The sequence below is a fragment of the Astatotilapia calliptera genome, chromosome 20 (assembly GCF_964374335.1).
Source record: "Astatotilapia calliptera chromosome 20, fAstCal68.1, whole genome shotgun sequence".
Classification (NCBI taxonomy): Eukaryota; Metazoa; Chordata; class Actinopteri; order Cichliformes; family Cichlidae; genus Astatotilapia; species Astatotilapia calliptera.
Genome location: NC_137441.1, coordinates 4,510,001 through 4,527,199, shown reverse-complemented (window position 1 = coordinate 4,527,199; position 17,199 = coordinate 4,510,001). Strand labels below are relative to the sequence as shown.

Here is a 17,199-nt window from a genome sequence, read left to right as displayed (position 1 = left end):
TGCAGACTTTAGCTGTGTCTAGGTAGAAGATATGGTTTAAAGACTCTCAGTATAACCACAGTTGTTAATGACACCCACATCAAACCACAGTGGTCTGTTGCACTGTTACGTGTACTGAACCTTAGATTACACATTTAAAAAAAATAAATAGAGGAAGTCACTTAGCTAACCGATCACTCACTGGTTAGCTAAGCTTCATGAACGGGTTGAGGTTTCACTCTGATTCTTTTGATGGTTACAATCCGGGTGTTTTTAAACCACCTGTGTCATTATGTGTCACCACACGCTCGTGTGGTAACAACTTATCTGTCTGAATACACAAACCCCGTTTTATCTACTAACTCAATAAATGAACATCGGGTTACATTAAACAAGAAGTGAAACTAGAAATGAGGTCACAGAAGGAGTGAGCGCCGTTTACCCTTCTATTTAAACTCTATGGTAGTGCGCCTGAGACTTGATAACAGACAATAAAGTTGACTTGATGCAGTGTAGACAAATTGAGTGATGAAACAAACAACAGGCGGTGACCTCCAGTTTACACTGAGGCAGTCTCCGGCCAAGTGGGAAAGAGTGGGAATAGAATTAGCACCCCCAACTCCGGGACTATGGAGTCCAGGATGAGTTGCTGCCCCAAGTGGAAGAGTTTAAATATCTTGGGATTTAAATAAGTGAAGGGAGAGTGGATCGTGAGACGGACAGAGGGATTGAGAGCCAGAGTAGAGCCCCTGCTCGGTGGCTCAGGATGAATAGGATGCCTTCTGGACACCTCCTAGGTGAGTCTTACCAGGAGGAGACCCTGGGGCAAACCCAGGACATGCTGCAGAATCACGTGAGGTCTAGAGAAGTCTTAGCTTCTCTGCTTAGATGATTGCCCAGAGATGCAAGCGTGGGTAAGCAATGAATGGATGAAGCAAACATATTTGTGTTATTCTGTCTGACTTCCACCAGGTGGCATCACCTCCTCACTGCAGTACACCAGTAGACAGTTTCTGCTGCACTGACCCAGTTTTATCTCCATCCCATGAAACATTCAACACGTTTGAGCTTCACAGCTTCACAGATCAGCAAACATCAGGAGGTAAGAGAGGCTGAGCTGTAAGCTAATGAGCCCAAAGCCTCCGTACAGGAAGTGCAGAGCAGCTAAAGGGTAACAATACTCACCTTCCAGGGCGAGGGCCTTGTGGAGGCTCCTGGTGGCCTCCTCCAGTTGGGAGTCCTGGTTGGGGGGCAGCTGAGGGGGTCGGGGCGGCAGCAGGTGGGGGTGGGGGTCGGGCTGAATGGCGACCAGAGGGGGATTGTGGGTATCAGTCTGGCTCTGCTGCACCGGGAGGAACGGACCGCACGATTTGGTTCGGGTTACCGTGACCCGCCGCTGGTCACCTTGGGGGCCGCGGTAGGTGGGCGGGGCTCCTGATGGCTGCTGGGAGTAGCCATTGTAGACTACCTGCTGCTGCGATGTGATTGGCTGTCTGTGGGGCTGAGAATGCTGTCTCTGCAGCTGCTGCTGTTTTCCCCAAACATAGTCCAGCAGGACATCGCTGTACCCCGCTCCTCTTCCTCCTCTGTCTCCCCTTCCTCCTCCCCTTCCTCGCCCTGCACCTCCCCCTTTTCCTCTCCCATCGCTGACTCCATTATTTGCCCTCGACCGTCCGTCTGTCAGCGTCTCCGAGTTCCAATACGCGCCGGCTGTGCTTGTTCCTCTGGACCCCGGCAGTCCGTTTACCCACAATCCCCCCTGCTGCACCCCAACATCATCCTCAGGAGGGGTGATGCGGTCCAGGAGGCCATCAGAGCTGTTACTACGGCGAGCTGCATTAGCCTTGAGTCCTACCTCCCCTCCTGCTCCAGGGTCAGACGGGCCAGAGGAAGAGGAGTCCTGAGAGCGAGGGGGAGGGGGAGGAGGTTGTGAGGGAGGCAGTGGGAGGGGCTTCTGGCTGTCCAGATGCTCAGTTCTGAAAGACAAAAGGAAATATTTTCAGTATACAGAAGGGAGGGGCTGTTCATGCTTCCAAAACCAAACATGATGAGGTGACGCCGAACATGAAACCTCAAGAAATCTGTGAGCTCCGATCATGAGATCACAGACCGTGACACAAATGTGGACGTGCTCTGAGCTGTACCTGTGCACGGAGTTCCTCCTGGTTCTGTTCTGATAGAAAACCTCCACCGGAGACCCAGAAGAAACCAGCAGGGGGCGACACTGAGACACACCGTCATCTGCCAGATACATAGACAGAAATTTACTTGTGCTAGAAATATTAACTTTAATTGAAATCTATACCTCAGTTCAACTTATAAAAGCTGTCAATCACTTATATTTTCCTTATGATATTGTAAGTCAGGATAAAGACAGCTGTAACCATGGTAACCGTACACAATGAAGATTATGTCAGATATCACGATGTTTGTAAGACAAGCAGGTCTTATAATTTAAGGACATTTAATTTCGGAACAGTGTAGCAGGGAAAACATCACATTCATAAACACGCCCTTTAAAAAGATCGATAAACCTGCACATTATGAAATAGATAAAATAATTAACTGATTAACTGTCTAGTGTTTGCCTGATGTCTAGTATACAAAATGTCTTATGATAAAAATATAGAGAGAGAATAAAAACATGTGTTAAAAATAAAAAAAAACGCTAAATAATCAAAACATCCTATGCCGAATCAGTCTGTTCGCCTATTCACTGCCAGCAGCCGTGCAGTTCTCCAAAACGAGACCAGAACTGCATTCAACTTTTACTGTTATTCCTCCTGTCAGCCAGCTGAGGGCGCTGCAGCTACACTACCAGTTTTACAGTGTGTTTGCTTGTACATCCATCTTTGCGAGGACCACTGAGAGCTTCAGAGTGAGAGCAGGTCCACAGCACAGACCTTCTGTTTCAGGATTACATCAGAATCGGGTTTATGTTCGGGCTCAGGAGTGTTGGAAAAACATTAAGTGATGGTCCTCGTACAGATAGAAGGGTGTGCGCGCGCGTGTGTTCATTACCATTGTCGTGTCCTGTTGAGTCTGATGTCGAGCTGCTCTCTGACCTCACTGTGTCGTCTGGAAACACACACACACAGAAACAGAGTAAGAATAAAAGCAGGAAGACGCTGGTTTCCTCATCTTCCTGAAACAATGGCTTCTCATCTACTGTCAGCTGTGAGTGTCTCCATATGTATGCATGTGTATCTATGTCACATCTATCGCACTGACTGCGCCTTCTGCGTCTTTAGTCCTTTGAAGACCCTCCAAAGAGGACGGCTTTCAGGAAACTGATTAATTTAGTTGTGAGGTCAGTGAGTGTGATGCAAACAGACTCATATCTTTGACTAGAGCTGATTGCAGGGTTTTACTCACTGCGCGAACGTTACATAATGGACTCAAATGAAAACATGTGAGATGTGATAGTAATGATGAGATTACAAAAAGCATAAACTGTATCCCCCTTCTCTCCTCACGTTGACCAGTCCCAGCCTCTGACCACTCGCATGTGAACAAACCTGCGCAGATAAGAAAGGCCTTCCATGTCCATGATGTGAAAGTTCTCCTCACCTAGGAAGGAATTAGTGTGTTTGGGCATGAGTGAGATGCGAAGGTAATGTCAGAAACCTGTGAAGTGCAGTTTCTGAATCCCTGGCAGGAGTATTCTGTAGACTTTTAAAAGTCAGTCAGAAACATTTACGTTGACTTGGGATTTTTAGCAACATTTTTTTAAACCTCTTGAACTCGTTGCAGAAATCTGAGGACCAGTTTTGGAGGTTGGTGAACCAGGCGATCTGACCAGAGCCTGGCAAACTGGATACATACCAGTCCTCGCATTATTTAGAAAATGGATGCATAAGTTGCAGAGTGTGAAGACTCGTTGCAGGGTTCTGGGGACTCGCTTTCTGATGTATGAGGACTTCTGAGGTAGCGGGACGAGTTAGAGCGGTAATAACACTACCTGCAGAGATCGGAGTACACACTGCACAGGTCTAGGAACTAGTTTAAGAGGTCTAATGACTTTCTAAAGAGATCAGTAAAGTACAAAGTAGTTTGTGCCTCCTATCTGTGAAAAGTGCTGCATAAATTAATACTATTTGCTTCATAATGTCCTGAGACATCTGCGGGAGGTTATTTGATGCAAACCAAATTCAAGTTCATGGCCTGCTGTCACGAGATGCAGGACGTGTTGATGTTGTTGTTGATGTGCCGACAGAGTTTCCAGGGTGACCCGAGTGTATCACTGAGTGAGGTGACTACTCTGAAGAGGATAGTACCCAAACTTCAATCAGGCTTTCGGTTTCTAGAGATACATGTATGTACGTTTTTGATTAGGCCTTATAAACATGACATAGCAACTATACCTGAAAACCTCTCAACTGGAGGATGACAGTATTAATTTTATTTATACAGCACCAGAGCATAACAGCACTTGCCCTGTGAAGTCTTTGTTGTTTTTTGCAAGTGCTCCCCTATAGAAGAACGAGATGGGTCAGGTACCATCTGTATCATAAATGTGTGCCAGGTGAATATGGCAGCAGAAACCGGATACTGTGTGTGTGTGTGTCTGTACTTGTTTAGACATCTTTGTGAGGACATAAATTTGGCATGCTGCTATGCCCACCACTTTGAAGGGATTTTGAGGCTCAAAATGTGGTTTTAGTGTCAGGGTTACAGTTAGGTTATGGTTAGGATTAGGCTTTCATTTTTGATGGTTAGGGGTAGGGAGAGCGCCTAGGGAATGCATGTGTATTGAGTGTGTGTGTGTGTGTGTGTGTGTGTTACCTGTGTGGCAGCCTCTGTGGACAGTCCTCTTCCCGTGGTGTGTGTGTGTCTGCGTGTGTGCGTTGTGCTCAGAGTCGCTGTGTTTCCTCAGAGCTCCGCTGAATAAATTTTTCTTCGGCTTCGAACGCTGAGCGTCTTCCTCCTAAAGAAAAAACACACGCAAATACCTAAAGGTCACACCAACACATGCACGCACAGGGATATACAAACAGACTGCCTCAGCTTGAAACACACATGAAGGTCAAAACTGTTCCATCAACAACAAAACAACACACACAGAAACACACACAGAGGGGGACAGTAAAATTCTCCACCACTGTTGAAATTATTTAGAGTCAAATCACTCCTCAGCTCCTCACCTCTACTCGACACTTCCTGTTTCCCTGGCGGGACGTTCCACCTCTCCTACGAACACAGGGGGGCTTCTCCCCTGCCTCCAGGGGGAAATCACTGGGCACTGCACCCGTCAGCTCCTGACCCAGGAAAACACAGGAAAACCCAACTTACAGCTATCTGGCAGTTACTTTAGTCACTGTTAAAGTATAAACTAAGGTAGAGTCGGCTGAAGTAATCAGAGGTTGGGGACTGGATAGAGAAGACTAGTTAGAGACATAAAAAGAGCATCTGCAGAGGTTCAAGCACCAGATAAAAACATCTGAAGACCACGTGGAGAGGACTAGTTGCAGAGAGGGATAAAAGGATTAGTTGGAGAGTGAAGAAGACTAGTTAGCTGCAGAGCTAAGAAGACTTTGGTTTAGGTGGGAATGCACTGTCAGTGTCTTAGTCATATTGTCATCTCTTTTTATGACATCACTTACAGCTTCCTGCAGACAGATGCGTCTCAGCTCAGCCAATCGGCTGCTAAGCAGCGCCTGGAGACTCCGCCTCCTCTCCTGTAGCTCCACCATTCGCTCTCTCTGCTTCCTGTCTGGGCAGGTGAGAGGGTCTGCAACATGCAAGCAACACACACACGTAAGAGACAGCTAACAGACACACTCGAGAGTGTAGCATCACTACATGTCAGCGTTTATTCTCACCAGGTGCTGAGATGAGTTGACCTTTGACCTCCATGGCTTGTGTGTCCCATATGCCCTCTCCACCTCCTCCTTCCTCACTACTCGACTCCTGTTCACCTCCCCACACACTCTCTCTCACCTGCAACACGTTGTCATCACAAATAAAGGTTAGTACTGCAAGCTAGCACAGACTTCCTGCAGTCCTGATGACACTGACAAACCCTGCTGCTCGTGTGATGTCAGCGCCATGTTTTGACCAATTAGCCAATCAGAACCTTCGGGACTTTCTCACCTTGCGACTGGGTTCATAAGAGTTCCAGTAGTTCACTCCTGTGGCCATCCAACAGTCAGAACACAAACCACAGCACTGCTTCACTAACTAGGCGTCTCACTGCTCGGTTAGCTGTTAGCTGACGGTGAAGCTGCAGTTCCAAAATGGGCCTGAAGAGGGAGGCAAACAGTCTTCAGCGCTCCTGACCTAGGAGAACAAAAGCACAAGAAGAAAAAGGTGGTAGAGTGAGGACCAATCAGGAAGTCAATAAAAGATTATAAGCTAAAGTTCAAAACAACAGATTTTCTCTCAAAAAGTCACAAATACTATCAAAGTAAACATTTTAAAATGTAAAAACTACGTGCAGTTAGCTTGAACTTAGAACCTTAACAAATACATTTACACAAGAAATTACCAATAAAAAATAAAGGTAGAAAAAAAAAACCTTTCTAAGAAATACTTGGAGTGGCTCTGGCTGAGCAGGCGACCCTGCCTGGGTCTGATTCCATCCTGGACCATTTCCTGAGACACATTTCCTCTTGCCCTCTCTTTCTCTTTCCTGTCTACTCTCCTCTATATCTGTCCTGTCCAATAAAGACCAAAAGAAAGAAAGAAAGAAAATCACCAACTCTGGAGGACGAGGTCTCATTAGCAAACTACAGCACAAACAAATGTTTAAATAGTGAAACATGTAGGTGCACTTTCAGCTGCTCCTTTATTCACAGCGCTCGCCACGGCAGGTAGCTCTGCACGCTTGATTTGGCCAATTTATGTATACTCCATATGACTCTATATGTTTGCATCTGTGCATTAAGTGAGCTGTTACACTCAAGCAGCATCAAACCTTGCAGTTGTTTGGCCACATGTTGGTGGCTGCAAAAGCCAGTAGCTCACCATAGACTCTCATTAAAATGTGCAACTTCTCAGCATTAAAAAGCACGTTTATTGGCTGGTAGGAAGAAAGGTTTGGTGTCTGTGGACAGCTGTACAGGGGGGATTTTTAATAACTGATCCACCTGCATACGGGTGAAGCAGATGTAGCAGCTCGGTGTCTGCAGGGTCTCACCTCAGCTAACTGCAGTCACTGAACTGGACCTCCCCAATGTTTTTGTGCTGCGTTTTTAATGGAGGATCAAATAACACTGCTTGCTCTGTGATACAAACGTCTTTATTAGCACCAATTAGCAGGTCGGTGTGCCAGTGTGTTGCACCCACAGGGACACTGTGGAGAATATCCTGACCTGGTTCTCACAAATCTGATGTTGTGGCTTATTTGTAGATGCTTCCAAGCCTTCAGCGGCCAACAGAGAAGCATCAATCTCGCCCACCTGATTCGACCCAAACACCAACAAAACGTTTGGATTCACATTTTAATTGCAGATTTGTTTTACATGCAAAGAAAGCTGACCGAGTGCAGGTAAAACCTTAAACCCATTTTCTGTTTGACTGCAAAATAAAGACAAAGTTCACACGTTACATAAATGCTTCATACAGTTTTATTCTTTAAAAGCTCAACGTGCCCTAAAGTAGCCGGTCTCTGCATTTTTACCAAGCAAACAGGAGAGGATGTTGCATTCATTAGAGAATGAGACAATCACATTTGGTGCTTTCGCGAGAGTTTTTACAAAGAAAACCTACAAATACTTTGAGTTCATGGTGATAATTAAGTATGTCAGCCACTAAGGATGACTCAGAGGCTTTAATAGTTTGGAAAAGGCAAAGCCTTGAAGATCCTCGGGTTTAAACGCACAATATGAGCAGAGATACGATTTAAATGGATCTGAAACAATGAAGTATTTTCTCGTGGAGCTTCGTGATTAAACGCGCAGGTTTGTGTGCTGGAGCTGCAGACAGAGAGAGCTGGCTCCAGATTTACTGGGTTTAAAGGAAAAATGTGGAGAGAACGGCGAGTACTGACATGCCTCAGACAAAAGACAGACACACAACACACACACACAAAGGTTTATCTGTCAGTCTGTAGCCAAAACAGAGAAAGACCAAAACACACGAAGCCCATTTACAGTGACAGCGTGGTCAGGCGACAGATGTTTGAAGCTCGTGTGACCTCTGCGTGTCTGTCTGGAGAAATATTATCTGGACCTTTGAAAATCCAAATTTTAAAAAAGAGAGAGTGAGAGCTTAAGTAGTATCCTGCCTTGTGATTGGCTGGGAGCAGGTGTTTGATCTCTTCCTGCTGGTTGGAGGAGTGAAACTGAGAAACATCTGCATCATCAGACAGCAGCAAAGTCACAGCGCGATGGAAACGGGCTCTGAGCTTTTGTAACATTTTTACATGTAAACTTTAACCGTCTCCAGCTGTTCCTCTGGTTTTAGTCAACATTCATCAACAGTTTTTTCTAATCCAACCACATGTGCAACACTGACTGATGACAGCGTCACTGCGTTTAAACCTAATTAGTTCAAAAGCCCACAGAGGATAAAAACACACCATGCAAGCCTCTTTGTAAGAATAAAGAGGTTTTACATTTTAAATGCTGTCAGTGGCAGACTGCACGTCCGGAGCTTGCAACCGTTTCCTCGAGGAACCTGAACAGCAAACCTAACAATATTTAGTAAAAAGCACAAATAGGTTCATGGATCTCTGAGAATCCACACTGCAGATGTCTTTCTGTAGTGTTTACAGGACTGCGTTGTGCACATACAGCCTCTCTCATGCAACATCTACCTCCCTGTTTGAGCATCTGTTATAACAAGGCAATCAAGACCAGAGCAAAAGGTAGTTTTTCTAGCTTTAGATCTGTTCAGATTTGATCATCTCCTGTCCGTTTGCCTCCTAACAGGGATTCAATACTACAGAAAATCTTATAAAACCACAGCACGACGTCACTTCCCATCCTGGAAATGTTCCAGCCCAACAGAGGAAAGCAGACACGAAGAAAACAACAAGTGTTACTTAATCACAAAACAACAAGGAGTCTGAAACCTCTGCGCACTTTTATCCTCCAACTGGAGGAGAACGAGATGTCCTCCGACAGCACAGCCCTGAGAACAGGAAGTGGAGCCCAACAGGAAACAGGAAGAAGGAAATGAGTGATGAAAAAAAAGGGGGAAATTGGGGGGGATGGGAAGGACTGACTGGGAACAGCTGAAATGGTTGGTAACACTGGTGTGATTCACGCCACAGTATCCAGCAGCGGAGGATAAAATTCAAGTTTGTGTAGAAATGGTGAGGATCAGAGAGGCGGAGCTTATAGCATTATCACAGTCTTCTTCACACAGATGTTGAAACTGTGTAAGGAAGATTGCAGCAGATGGTTTGACGTCCTGTTTCTTTGGAAAGCTTCCTGTAGAGCAAAGAGTCAGTGTAGGGAGGAGGTCAGGGTGGATGATGCAAGATGTTCATAAAACGTTAAACTGGCTTTTGTTGTGACCAGTAAAACACATCTACTGACCCAGCTGCCCAGGAGGACAATAAAACAAGAACTAATTTGCAGTAAAGCTTCATTTGTCGACCGTGTACGGACGCTGAAGTTATTTCAGTATTTTCAGACTGCTTCTTGGAGCCATTGGTGAGTCAGGCATGCAGGGACGAGTGCCAGGAGTCCACCAGGAGACGGAGGAGAAACAAAATTACAGCCTCTACTACTACAGAAAAAAAAGAAAAATGTTCAATCTGACACTAAGATCATTGAAAAGGGAAAAAGAGCAGCTGTACGTGACATTTTCCTGCCCGAGCTGGCAGCTATTGTGAAAAAACGGGTGTGTGCACCAATTTTGGTACCTGTATCCACTTGTGAGCAATTTTCATGACATATGAAATCATCTGCTGCACGAACTACACCGATCTCACCGAAACCATGGAGTTCGAACACGGCTTTCACTGCTCGGGTATTTATTTGCATGACATTACAGAGGGGACTTTTATAAAAGCACAGATGCAGCACTGATCGACATCTGTGGGAAACACTGGATCTGGACTTTAACGTTAATCAAGGAGTTTTTCCCTCAAGGAAAAACAAATAAGTGTGGAGATGAGCCAGAGCTTACTGACGGGGTTTTCTGACACCAAATGCTCTGTCAAATGGTCTCCCCCTCCTCTCTGTCCTCCTCCACCCTCCTCCGCCTCTTACATTCCTGAGTCCTGCCGGGTCGAGTCCAGACCTGCAGCTCCTCCCTTCATCCATCAGCGGCTCGATTGATCGGCTTCAGCTCGTCCGTCTCCTCACGTCGCGATGCGCTGCTGTGATGAGGTGAAGTCTCCGAGACAGGTGGTTTGTGCTGCGAGGGCGACATGTGCTCTTTACCGTCGGCGTCCTTTGGTGTTTTGTTGCATCTCGTCACCGGAGGTTTGCTTCACATCTGTTTTTCTACTCTCACACACTCACAGCCTGGTCTTTGACCTTGTTGTCTGTGTGTGTGTTTTGGGGGAGGGTTGGGGTGTCACTCTCACCTCCCCTCCCCCCTCTCAGGTGTTGCAGGCCTGAACAGCTGATCTGATAACAGCCCGCTGAGGCCAATCTGTTTCCAGTCTGAGTGCCTGCCCTGATCTCTCTGAACCAGCACAGCCTCCATCATCACTGCGAGGAGCAAACGCTTTCAGAGCCTCGCCGCTCGCCCACGTCACAGTCCAGGGGTCGGATATACGAAGGATGCGTGCACACAGACGACACACAAACACGGCTTTTTGTGTTAAAAGTTCAGAAATCCAGAACAAGAACTACAGCTACATCCAATTTTCAGCACTGAAGACTAAAAACGATGCAGCTCTTCTTTTAAACCCTTACCTTCTTCTGTAAATGATTTAATAACTGTAATTAAACGGATTTAATTTGATAGACTCACACTTCGTCGTCTCTTTTGTTTCAGTCGTGGCGCTTTAACAGCTGCTGCCTCCATTTATTTTGTGCCTTCGGTAGTTTTTCATCCGCTTGTGGCATCAGATCTGAGATTACCCAAAACTCATTTTTCCTGAATGTCTCGCCTTTATATTGTGCTTCTTCTTTGCTGCTGACCTAACATGACATTCATTCACAGCTAAATGTGAAAACATGAATGATGCTCGTGAACATGCACAACACTCCAAAATGATTGGAATTCACAAAAAGAGGACCGAGCACACGTGAAGCTTTATAAGTCAAACAGAAAATGCACAGGTTTCTGCCTTTGTGCACTTTTAGTCATGAATCTCTACAGTTCAATGCGTCTGGGCCGAGAGGTCTGCACTGTGAGGACTGAACCTCAGGTTTAACCTGCGCCTTCAACGTTACAAAGGTGGGTCACTTCTTAGCTGTGCATCAGACTGGCACTCTGTCCAGGACGTGCTCTGCCTTTCGTCCAATGACAGCTGGGACACACTCCAGCACCTCTGCAACCGTGAACTGGTCAAGTGGTTAAGAAAATAGATGGTTGGTTCACTTCTTATCAGCGCGCATCATTGTCATTTCGTCCCGTCTTCCTCCCTCAGCTGGTCGTGGCAGATGGCCCCGCCCCTCCCTGAGCCTGGTTCTGTCACAGGTTTCTTCCTGTTGAAAGGGAGTTTTTCCTTCCTACTGTTGCCAAGTGCTTGCTCATAGAGGTTGTCTGATTGTTGGGGTCTTCTATAAATAAAACTTTAGTTGAATTATTGGAAATTATGCTGCAGACCTAACTGAGCTGAGAACTCGAGATAACGTGCGTAAAACTACCAGCCAATCAGTCCTCTGGAAAAAAATCCTGGAGACTTCCATGCTCAGGGAGTAAGAGGATCAAAGGTTTTTGTCTTTCCTGAATGACAACCAATAAAAAAAGAGATTCACAGAAGCAAATTATTCCTTCACTCGTGACCCCCCACCTCCCCCACCACGACCCAGAAGACTCCAAGTATATTTCATTGTTTTATAAGCCTAATAATTGCCATATTTCCTTAAAACAGGATACCTAAACCTTGTATTTGTTCATCTTGCAGGTAAAATTCTTCACTTGCTCTCAGACCGTTTAAAACCAACAAGGCTGCAGCTGAATAACCATAATAACCTTTATTCAAGCAACAGGCTACACATCTGTACTTGAAGCCAGTTCTTCCCTTGTATTAATGAAGGAGCAGTGTACCTGATTACTGTTTCTAGCATTAAATGAACTACAGCTTAACTAACCACCTCTCACATGCTGCCGATTCATATTTTTCCAATACTTCAGTTTGATCTTTGTTTGTGAAACGCTGCCAGCAGACCTGTTCCTGTGATTGTGACAAGATGCTGATAGTTAGACTGAAAACCCTGAGCTGACACATCCAGCTGATAACAGCCTTCATGTGATTGCTGACTGCTGATCTTAGGTTAAGTGAAGCCAGATAAGGCAAAGATATCCTGAGCATGCTGGACGTGCTCCAGGATTCGTCCTCCAGATTCTGCTCAGACTCACAACTGTGGAGTTTTACTCGCCCACAGAGCAAGACCAGAACCAGAAGAAACACGTCGGGCCAATCAGGATCTGACGTTCGCCGCTAACAGCAACATGATGTAAACAGAGAGGAGCTCATGAGCCCAACAAGTCAACAACAAATCGAACATTTAAAGATGAGAGAGATTAACACATCAAATGCACAGAAGAGGCTCAGCACTTCATACTGAACACACACACACACACACACACACACACACACACGGGGAGAGTTGGTGATGAAAGGCTGCAGCTGCAGACAAAGAGATGCAAATACAGGATTTAAATATTCAGCAGAGAGAGATGGATGCTCTGTGCGTGTGTGTCCTCTCTCTGCCCTCACACTAAACCAGGAGATCACAGCAGCACTAATCCTGTTATCACGCACACTCTCAGTAGGAACTGAACCACGTCTCAGACCCTCTCCGGTCCAGTACCGGATCGGTGCTGCGTGACCACGGCTTCGGCTGCATTTACATTCATCTCACCAAACTCAGGCAGGAAATCAGAGAAACACGGCGAACATATAAATCACGCTGCCCAGAGTTCACCGATCGTGTCCTCGCAGCAGCAGCGGGTTCACACGAGTCTGTTCCTGCTATTCTGTCCACCCCACCTACACATCAACCATCAACTCTCCTCTAAAAGTCACCAGCAGTCTGAGTACAGCTCAGTCACGGACCGGCTTAAAATTCAGACATCCGCCACACGTTCACCTGCATACAGCTGACTCCTGACGGAGAGTCCAGAAGGACCACAGGTTTGTTCCACACCATGTCACAGCCACAGACGTCCACTAAATAAAGAGAACACACTCATTTGAAACTCTTTAAAGCCCAATTCTTACTGCATAAAGGTGACACAGGAAACGTTTAAACTTGGACGTTTTTACTTTCAAATAAAAATCTGCCCATTTCTAATTCGGTGCCAGGAACAAGCTCCAGTAAAGTCGGAACAAGTTCCCCGCTGTGATTCATCACCTCTCCCTTTTGACACTGCTCGCTGCATGCCTCCCATTCTTCTACTTCAGGTCTCCTTTGTTGCAGTTTTTTGTTTCATAATCCTCCAGCTGGTACAGGTCCGGACTGCAGGCAGGCCGGTTTAGCAGCCGGACAGTTTCCCTTATTCGTGTGCAGAATGCGGTTTGGTTTTTGAGTTACTGAAAAAAGCAACACCTTCTCTAAAAAAAAAAAAAGATTGAAAAAGCTGCACATATTGTTCAGCGTCAATGTTGCCCTCACAGATGTGGTGATACCTGCATCCTTGTGGATGCCGGCTTTGAACTTTGTGCCGATAACAAGTCGGATGAGCTGCTTCCAGCAGGTTTTTGATGGGGCAGCGCGACAGCGTTCACTTTGCCTCCGTCCATCGTTAATGAAAAGAAGGCAGCGGCGTTTCTTCAGATCGTTTATGGCTTGTTCCTGAGCACGAGCATTGATTTCCACTTCAGAATCGTGTGTGTCTGTAATGCTGCTTGAAGATCACAGCAAAGGTTTTCAGCTTCGTCTCTGTCAGCAATGAAGTTTTTTAACAATGTCATGAACAGTAGATAATAAAACCCCCAAAGTTTATGAAATGTTACCTTCATGTAGCTTCATTACACATGTTCTAATGAAGGACCTCACCTTACTCTGTGTTTCGTTTTATACCCAGCAGACTTCCTTCCCAGTGTGACCCTCAAGAGACTGGTGTCTCCTCCTGGGATCAAACTGGGGAGCTTTCGCCTGTTAGGTGAACATATAAACCACACAATAGACACTCTTCTCTTTTTACCAATGTTACCTAATTATCTAAAAAAAAAAAAGTAAATAGATTTTTTTAATCTTACTCCAGTCTTCTGTTGCTCCTGTCCCAGCTGTGTGAAACGTCATCAGATTGAAAAGGAACAGTTTTTCCTTAAGAACATTTTTTATGTTCTCCTTGCACAATTTTTAATTAAATGTCGGGTTTAGATAATCAGTATTCTATATTTTGTCTAAATCTCAGCATCAACTGAATAATTAATCTGCTAATTTATTGAGATCTATTAGCTGTTCTGAGACGTTTAAAGGGAGTCAGCACCTTCTCTAAAGAAAGTGCAGACATTTATTTTCATTTAACTTTTTCCATTTTTTTATTCTCTGATTTTCCTACTTTTGTTCTGGCGTTAAAGTTCTTATAATACCGGGACCTTCATCTTTATCAGTTATTTACTTCATAACTTATTTAACTGCACGAAAGTCCATCCAGGAAAGTAACGAAGGTAAGGCCAGAGGCGAACCAGCAGCGGTGAAAAGGCTGTAAATACCTGCGAGTCTGAACCATCCTGTTTGCAGACCAGGTGTGGTCCAGCTCCAGCTGTCCTCAGGACGGGCACATCCGCAACAGGAGCCGAGAAAAGGGAATTAAAACAGCTTCAGTCCCGCGGATCAACCCGCCCGTTTGCCAGTTAAACTCCGCTTTTCTCCTCTCAGCGTCTCTGAGCTCTGACTCGCTCTCTCTGACTCTCAGCTGAGTCCCACCAACAAGCTCTCCGCTGTCACCACCCCTCCACTTCCGCTCTGCCGTGTCAAAATAAAACGACAAAAGGAAGTCGTTTCACATCTCCGCGGGAATTCGATTAAGCGATGACGTATGAACTGCGTACGTCATGAACTGCGTCCATTTACAAATGCGATCGCATTTGTCCGTAACCATCGGGAACCCTCACGTTAACTTTTATCAAGTGGAAAAAAGTTAGCATCCATCCTCCAGCTTCACTGTGCTAATGTGTTTATATTATGCAAACCATAGCTGTGTAGCTAGGACATCATTATATACCAGCTACTCTAAATTCACTAACCCTATAAACGTCACTGCTTTTTAGTTTTCTGTCTTCATTTATGTCGGAAGTGACAGCAGAGCTGTACGTTTTAATTTTTCAGTGAGAACGTGAGATATCCTCTTTAGATGGAAACTAGCGAGCTAACTCCCTGCTAACTTCAAACTCAGTTAAACTTCATAAATTCTGTTTTCATGGATGCCTGGATGTTAAACAGTTACCCCTGGTAGAGCAGCCACACTGATAATTTTATTAAAGATGAAAAAATTTAGGCAGTTTTTAACTCTCAGTGACGCCGCAGTGTTCGTTTGGGACCTGAAGCGGAGTTTGGGCGGCTAATTACGTCAGACTTAAGACCGGATAAAAGTCCAACGTACGCTAGCAGCAGCGCCTTATGGCAGCACAGAAGTTTGAGATGTATTTTTAAAAGGTAAGAATTTAAAAACAAGTCTATATGTCATAAGCACTCATTCCAGCTGTATGCTAAGCACGGGAACTATTTGAAGGCTACATGACACACATGGTGACCCCAAATTCTGAACCCTGCTAACACCACACTTACTTAAGGTGTCTGGAACAGGGGAAACATCTCCCAGTTACATTGGCATGTTCTGAATGAAACATACCTCCCACTCCCACTAGAGTCAGTCTGGCAGACAGGTATCCTGAAGCTTAACCCTACTTTTGATTGGAAGGGTGTTTGGATCCCTCTGGGAATCCTGATCAACAACAAATACGCTTAAATTTCATACACAGCATGAATATGACTCCATGTGGACTCAGATGTTTCGGGCACTGGTTTATCTCATGGTAAGAATGGTGACCAGTTTTGTCAGAAAAGTTTTAACACATTTAACGGCAGATAAAAATTCGGTCGCCACCAGGTGCAAACCTTGTTGCCTGGGGTGGTTGATCAGTTTTACTGATGATACTAATCTTAAGCTTTCAAATGAGTGTTTTAAAGTTTAGCAGAGATGATGGAGGATCTTAAAATCTTACTGAAATGAGACCCGGGGATTTACTGAAACATAACCAAACATAAACTAAAGCACAGTGTAAAGCTAAAACAGGGTTTGTACAATTCTACTGAGTTTGAAGCAAGTATGTGGCATTTTTTTATTTTTTTATTTATTCCTTTATTCTTGAACTCTCATACGCAGCTTTCCTGTATTTTCTTTAAGTAGTTTTAAGAACTATTTCCCCGGGCTTCTTGAAGGACATTCAAAGCTCTTCTCTGGATGTTGTCTGCCTGTTGTTCTGGTGTCCAGATGACTCCACACTGCTTCAGTAGTGTTGATGTCTGAGCTCTGGTGAGGCCAATCCATGACTGATTGTCGATGTGTCTCGGATCACTCGCATGCTGAAAAATGGAGCTGTTGCTATTCAGATGCTTTCCAAATGGTATTGCACGGTGGATCAAACTCTGAATGTAATTTTCTGCTGACCTCCTCTGTACACACTGCCAACGATTTGAAATCTTTTGAGGACACTGCAAAGTTTTCAGCTAATAGCTGTTTGGAGTCACCTTGTTGTTACAAAAATATAATTTTATACCTGTCAGACCGCCAGTAAGTGCCTAAAGATACAAGTTAAAGTTGGTTGTTTGGTAAGTTGTCTGTTATCTTTAGACAAAATAAATGATATAAATAAAAAGAAATAAAAACATTTGTTCACGTTACATTTATTTTATTCTCATACGAGCTCCATTTTTTCTCCTGCTGTTCCTGACTCTGTCCTGCTGCTCTTATTTTGAAAGTGGCAACATCCTGATGAAGTGCAGCAGATTGAAGGTTTCTTTTCTGCCTCATGAAGGTTTTCTGATTCTAATGTGGGTCTATTTTCATTAAAGACGGGAAGCTGGAGGACTGTATTTTGAGATTGTGAGATCTGCCAAAACTCAAAGATCGATTTCTGCCCCAGAAACACAGAAACATCAGAAATTAACAGATGTGTCAATAAAAACTTAATCA

The 17,199-nt window shown here is 44.9% G+C and overlaps 1 protein-coding gene across 4 annotated transcripts in view; it reads right to left on the bottom strand.

Moving 5' to 3' along the window:
* The window catches only part of ccdc120a (coiled-coil domain containing 120a), a 38,864-nt gene that overhangs the window by 6,597 nt on the left and 15,068 nt on the right, over positions 1–17,199 (bottom strand). For 2 of the 4 annotated variants that reach the window (XM_026154679.2, XM_026154678.2), the window contains exons 2-9: positions 6,073–6,258; positions 5,802–5,919; positions 5,583–5,710; positions 5,124–5,237; positions 4,765–4,906; positions 3,001–3,057; positions 2,124–2,220; positions 1,165–1,955 (exon numbers count right to left, since the gene is read on the bottom strand). In XM_026154679.2, the coding sequence (XP_026010464.2) occupies positions 1,165–1,955; positions 2,124–2,220; positions 3,001–3,057; positions 4,765–4,906; positions 5,124–5,237; positions 5,583–5,710; positions 5,802–5,919; positions 6,073–6,120 (1,495 nt within the window). In that variant the 5' untranslated portion in view covers positions 6,121–6,258. Of the gene's footprint in view, positions 1–1,164; positions 1,956–2,123; positions 2,221–3,000; positions 3,058–4,764; positions 4,907–5,123; positions 5,238–5,582; positions 5,711–5,801; positions 5,920–6,072; positions 6,636–14,716; positions 14,952–17,199 lie in introns of those variants that run through there. The other 2 variants (XM_080295274.1, XM_026154676.2) reach the window with 2 other exon arrangements.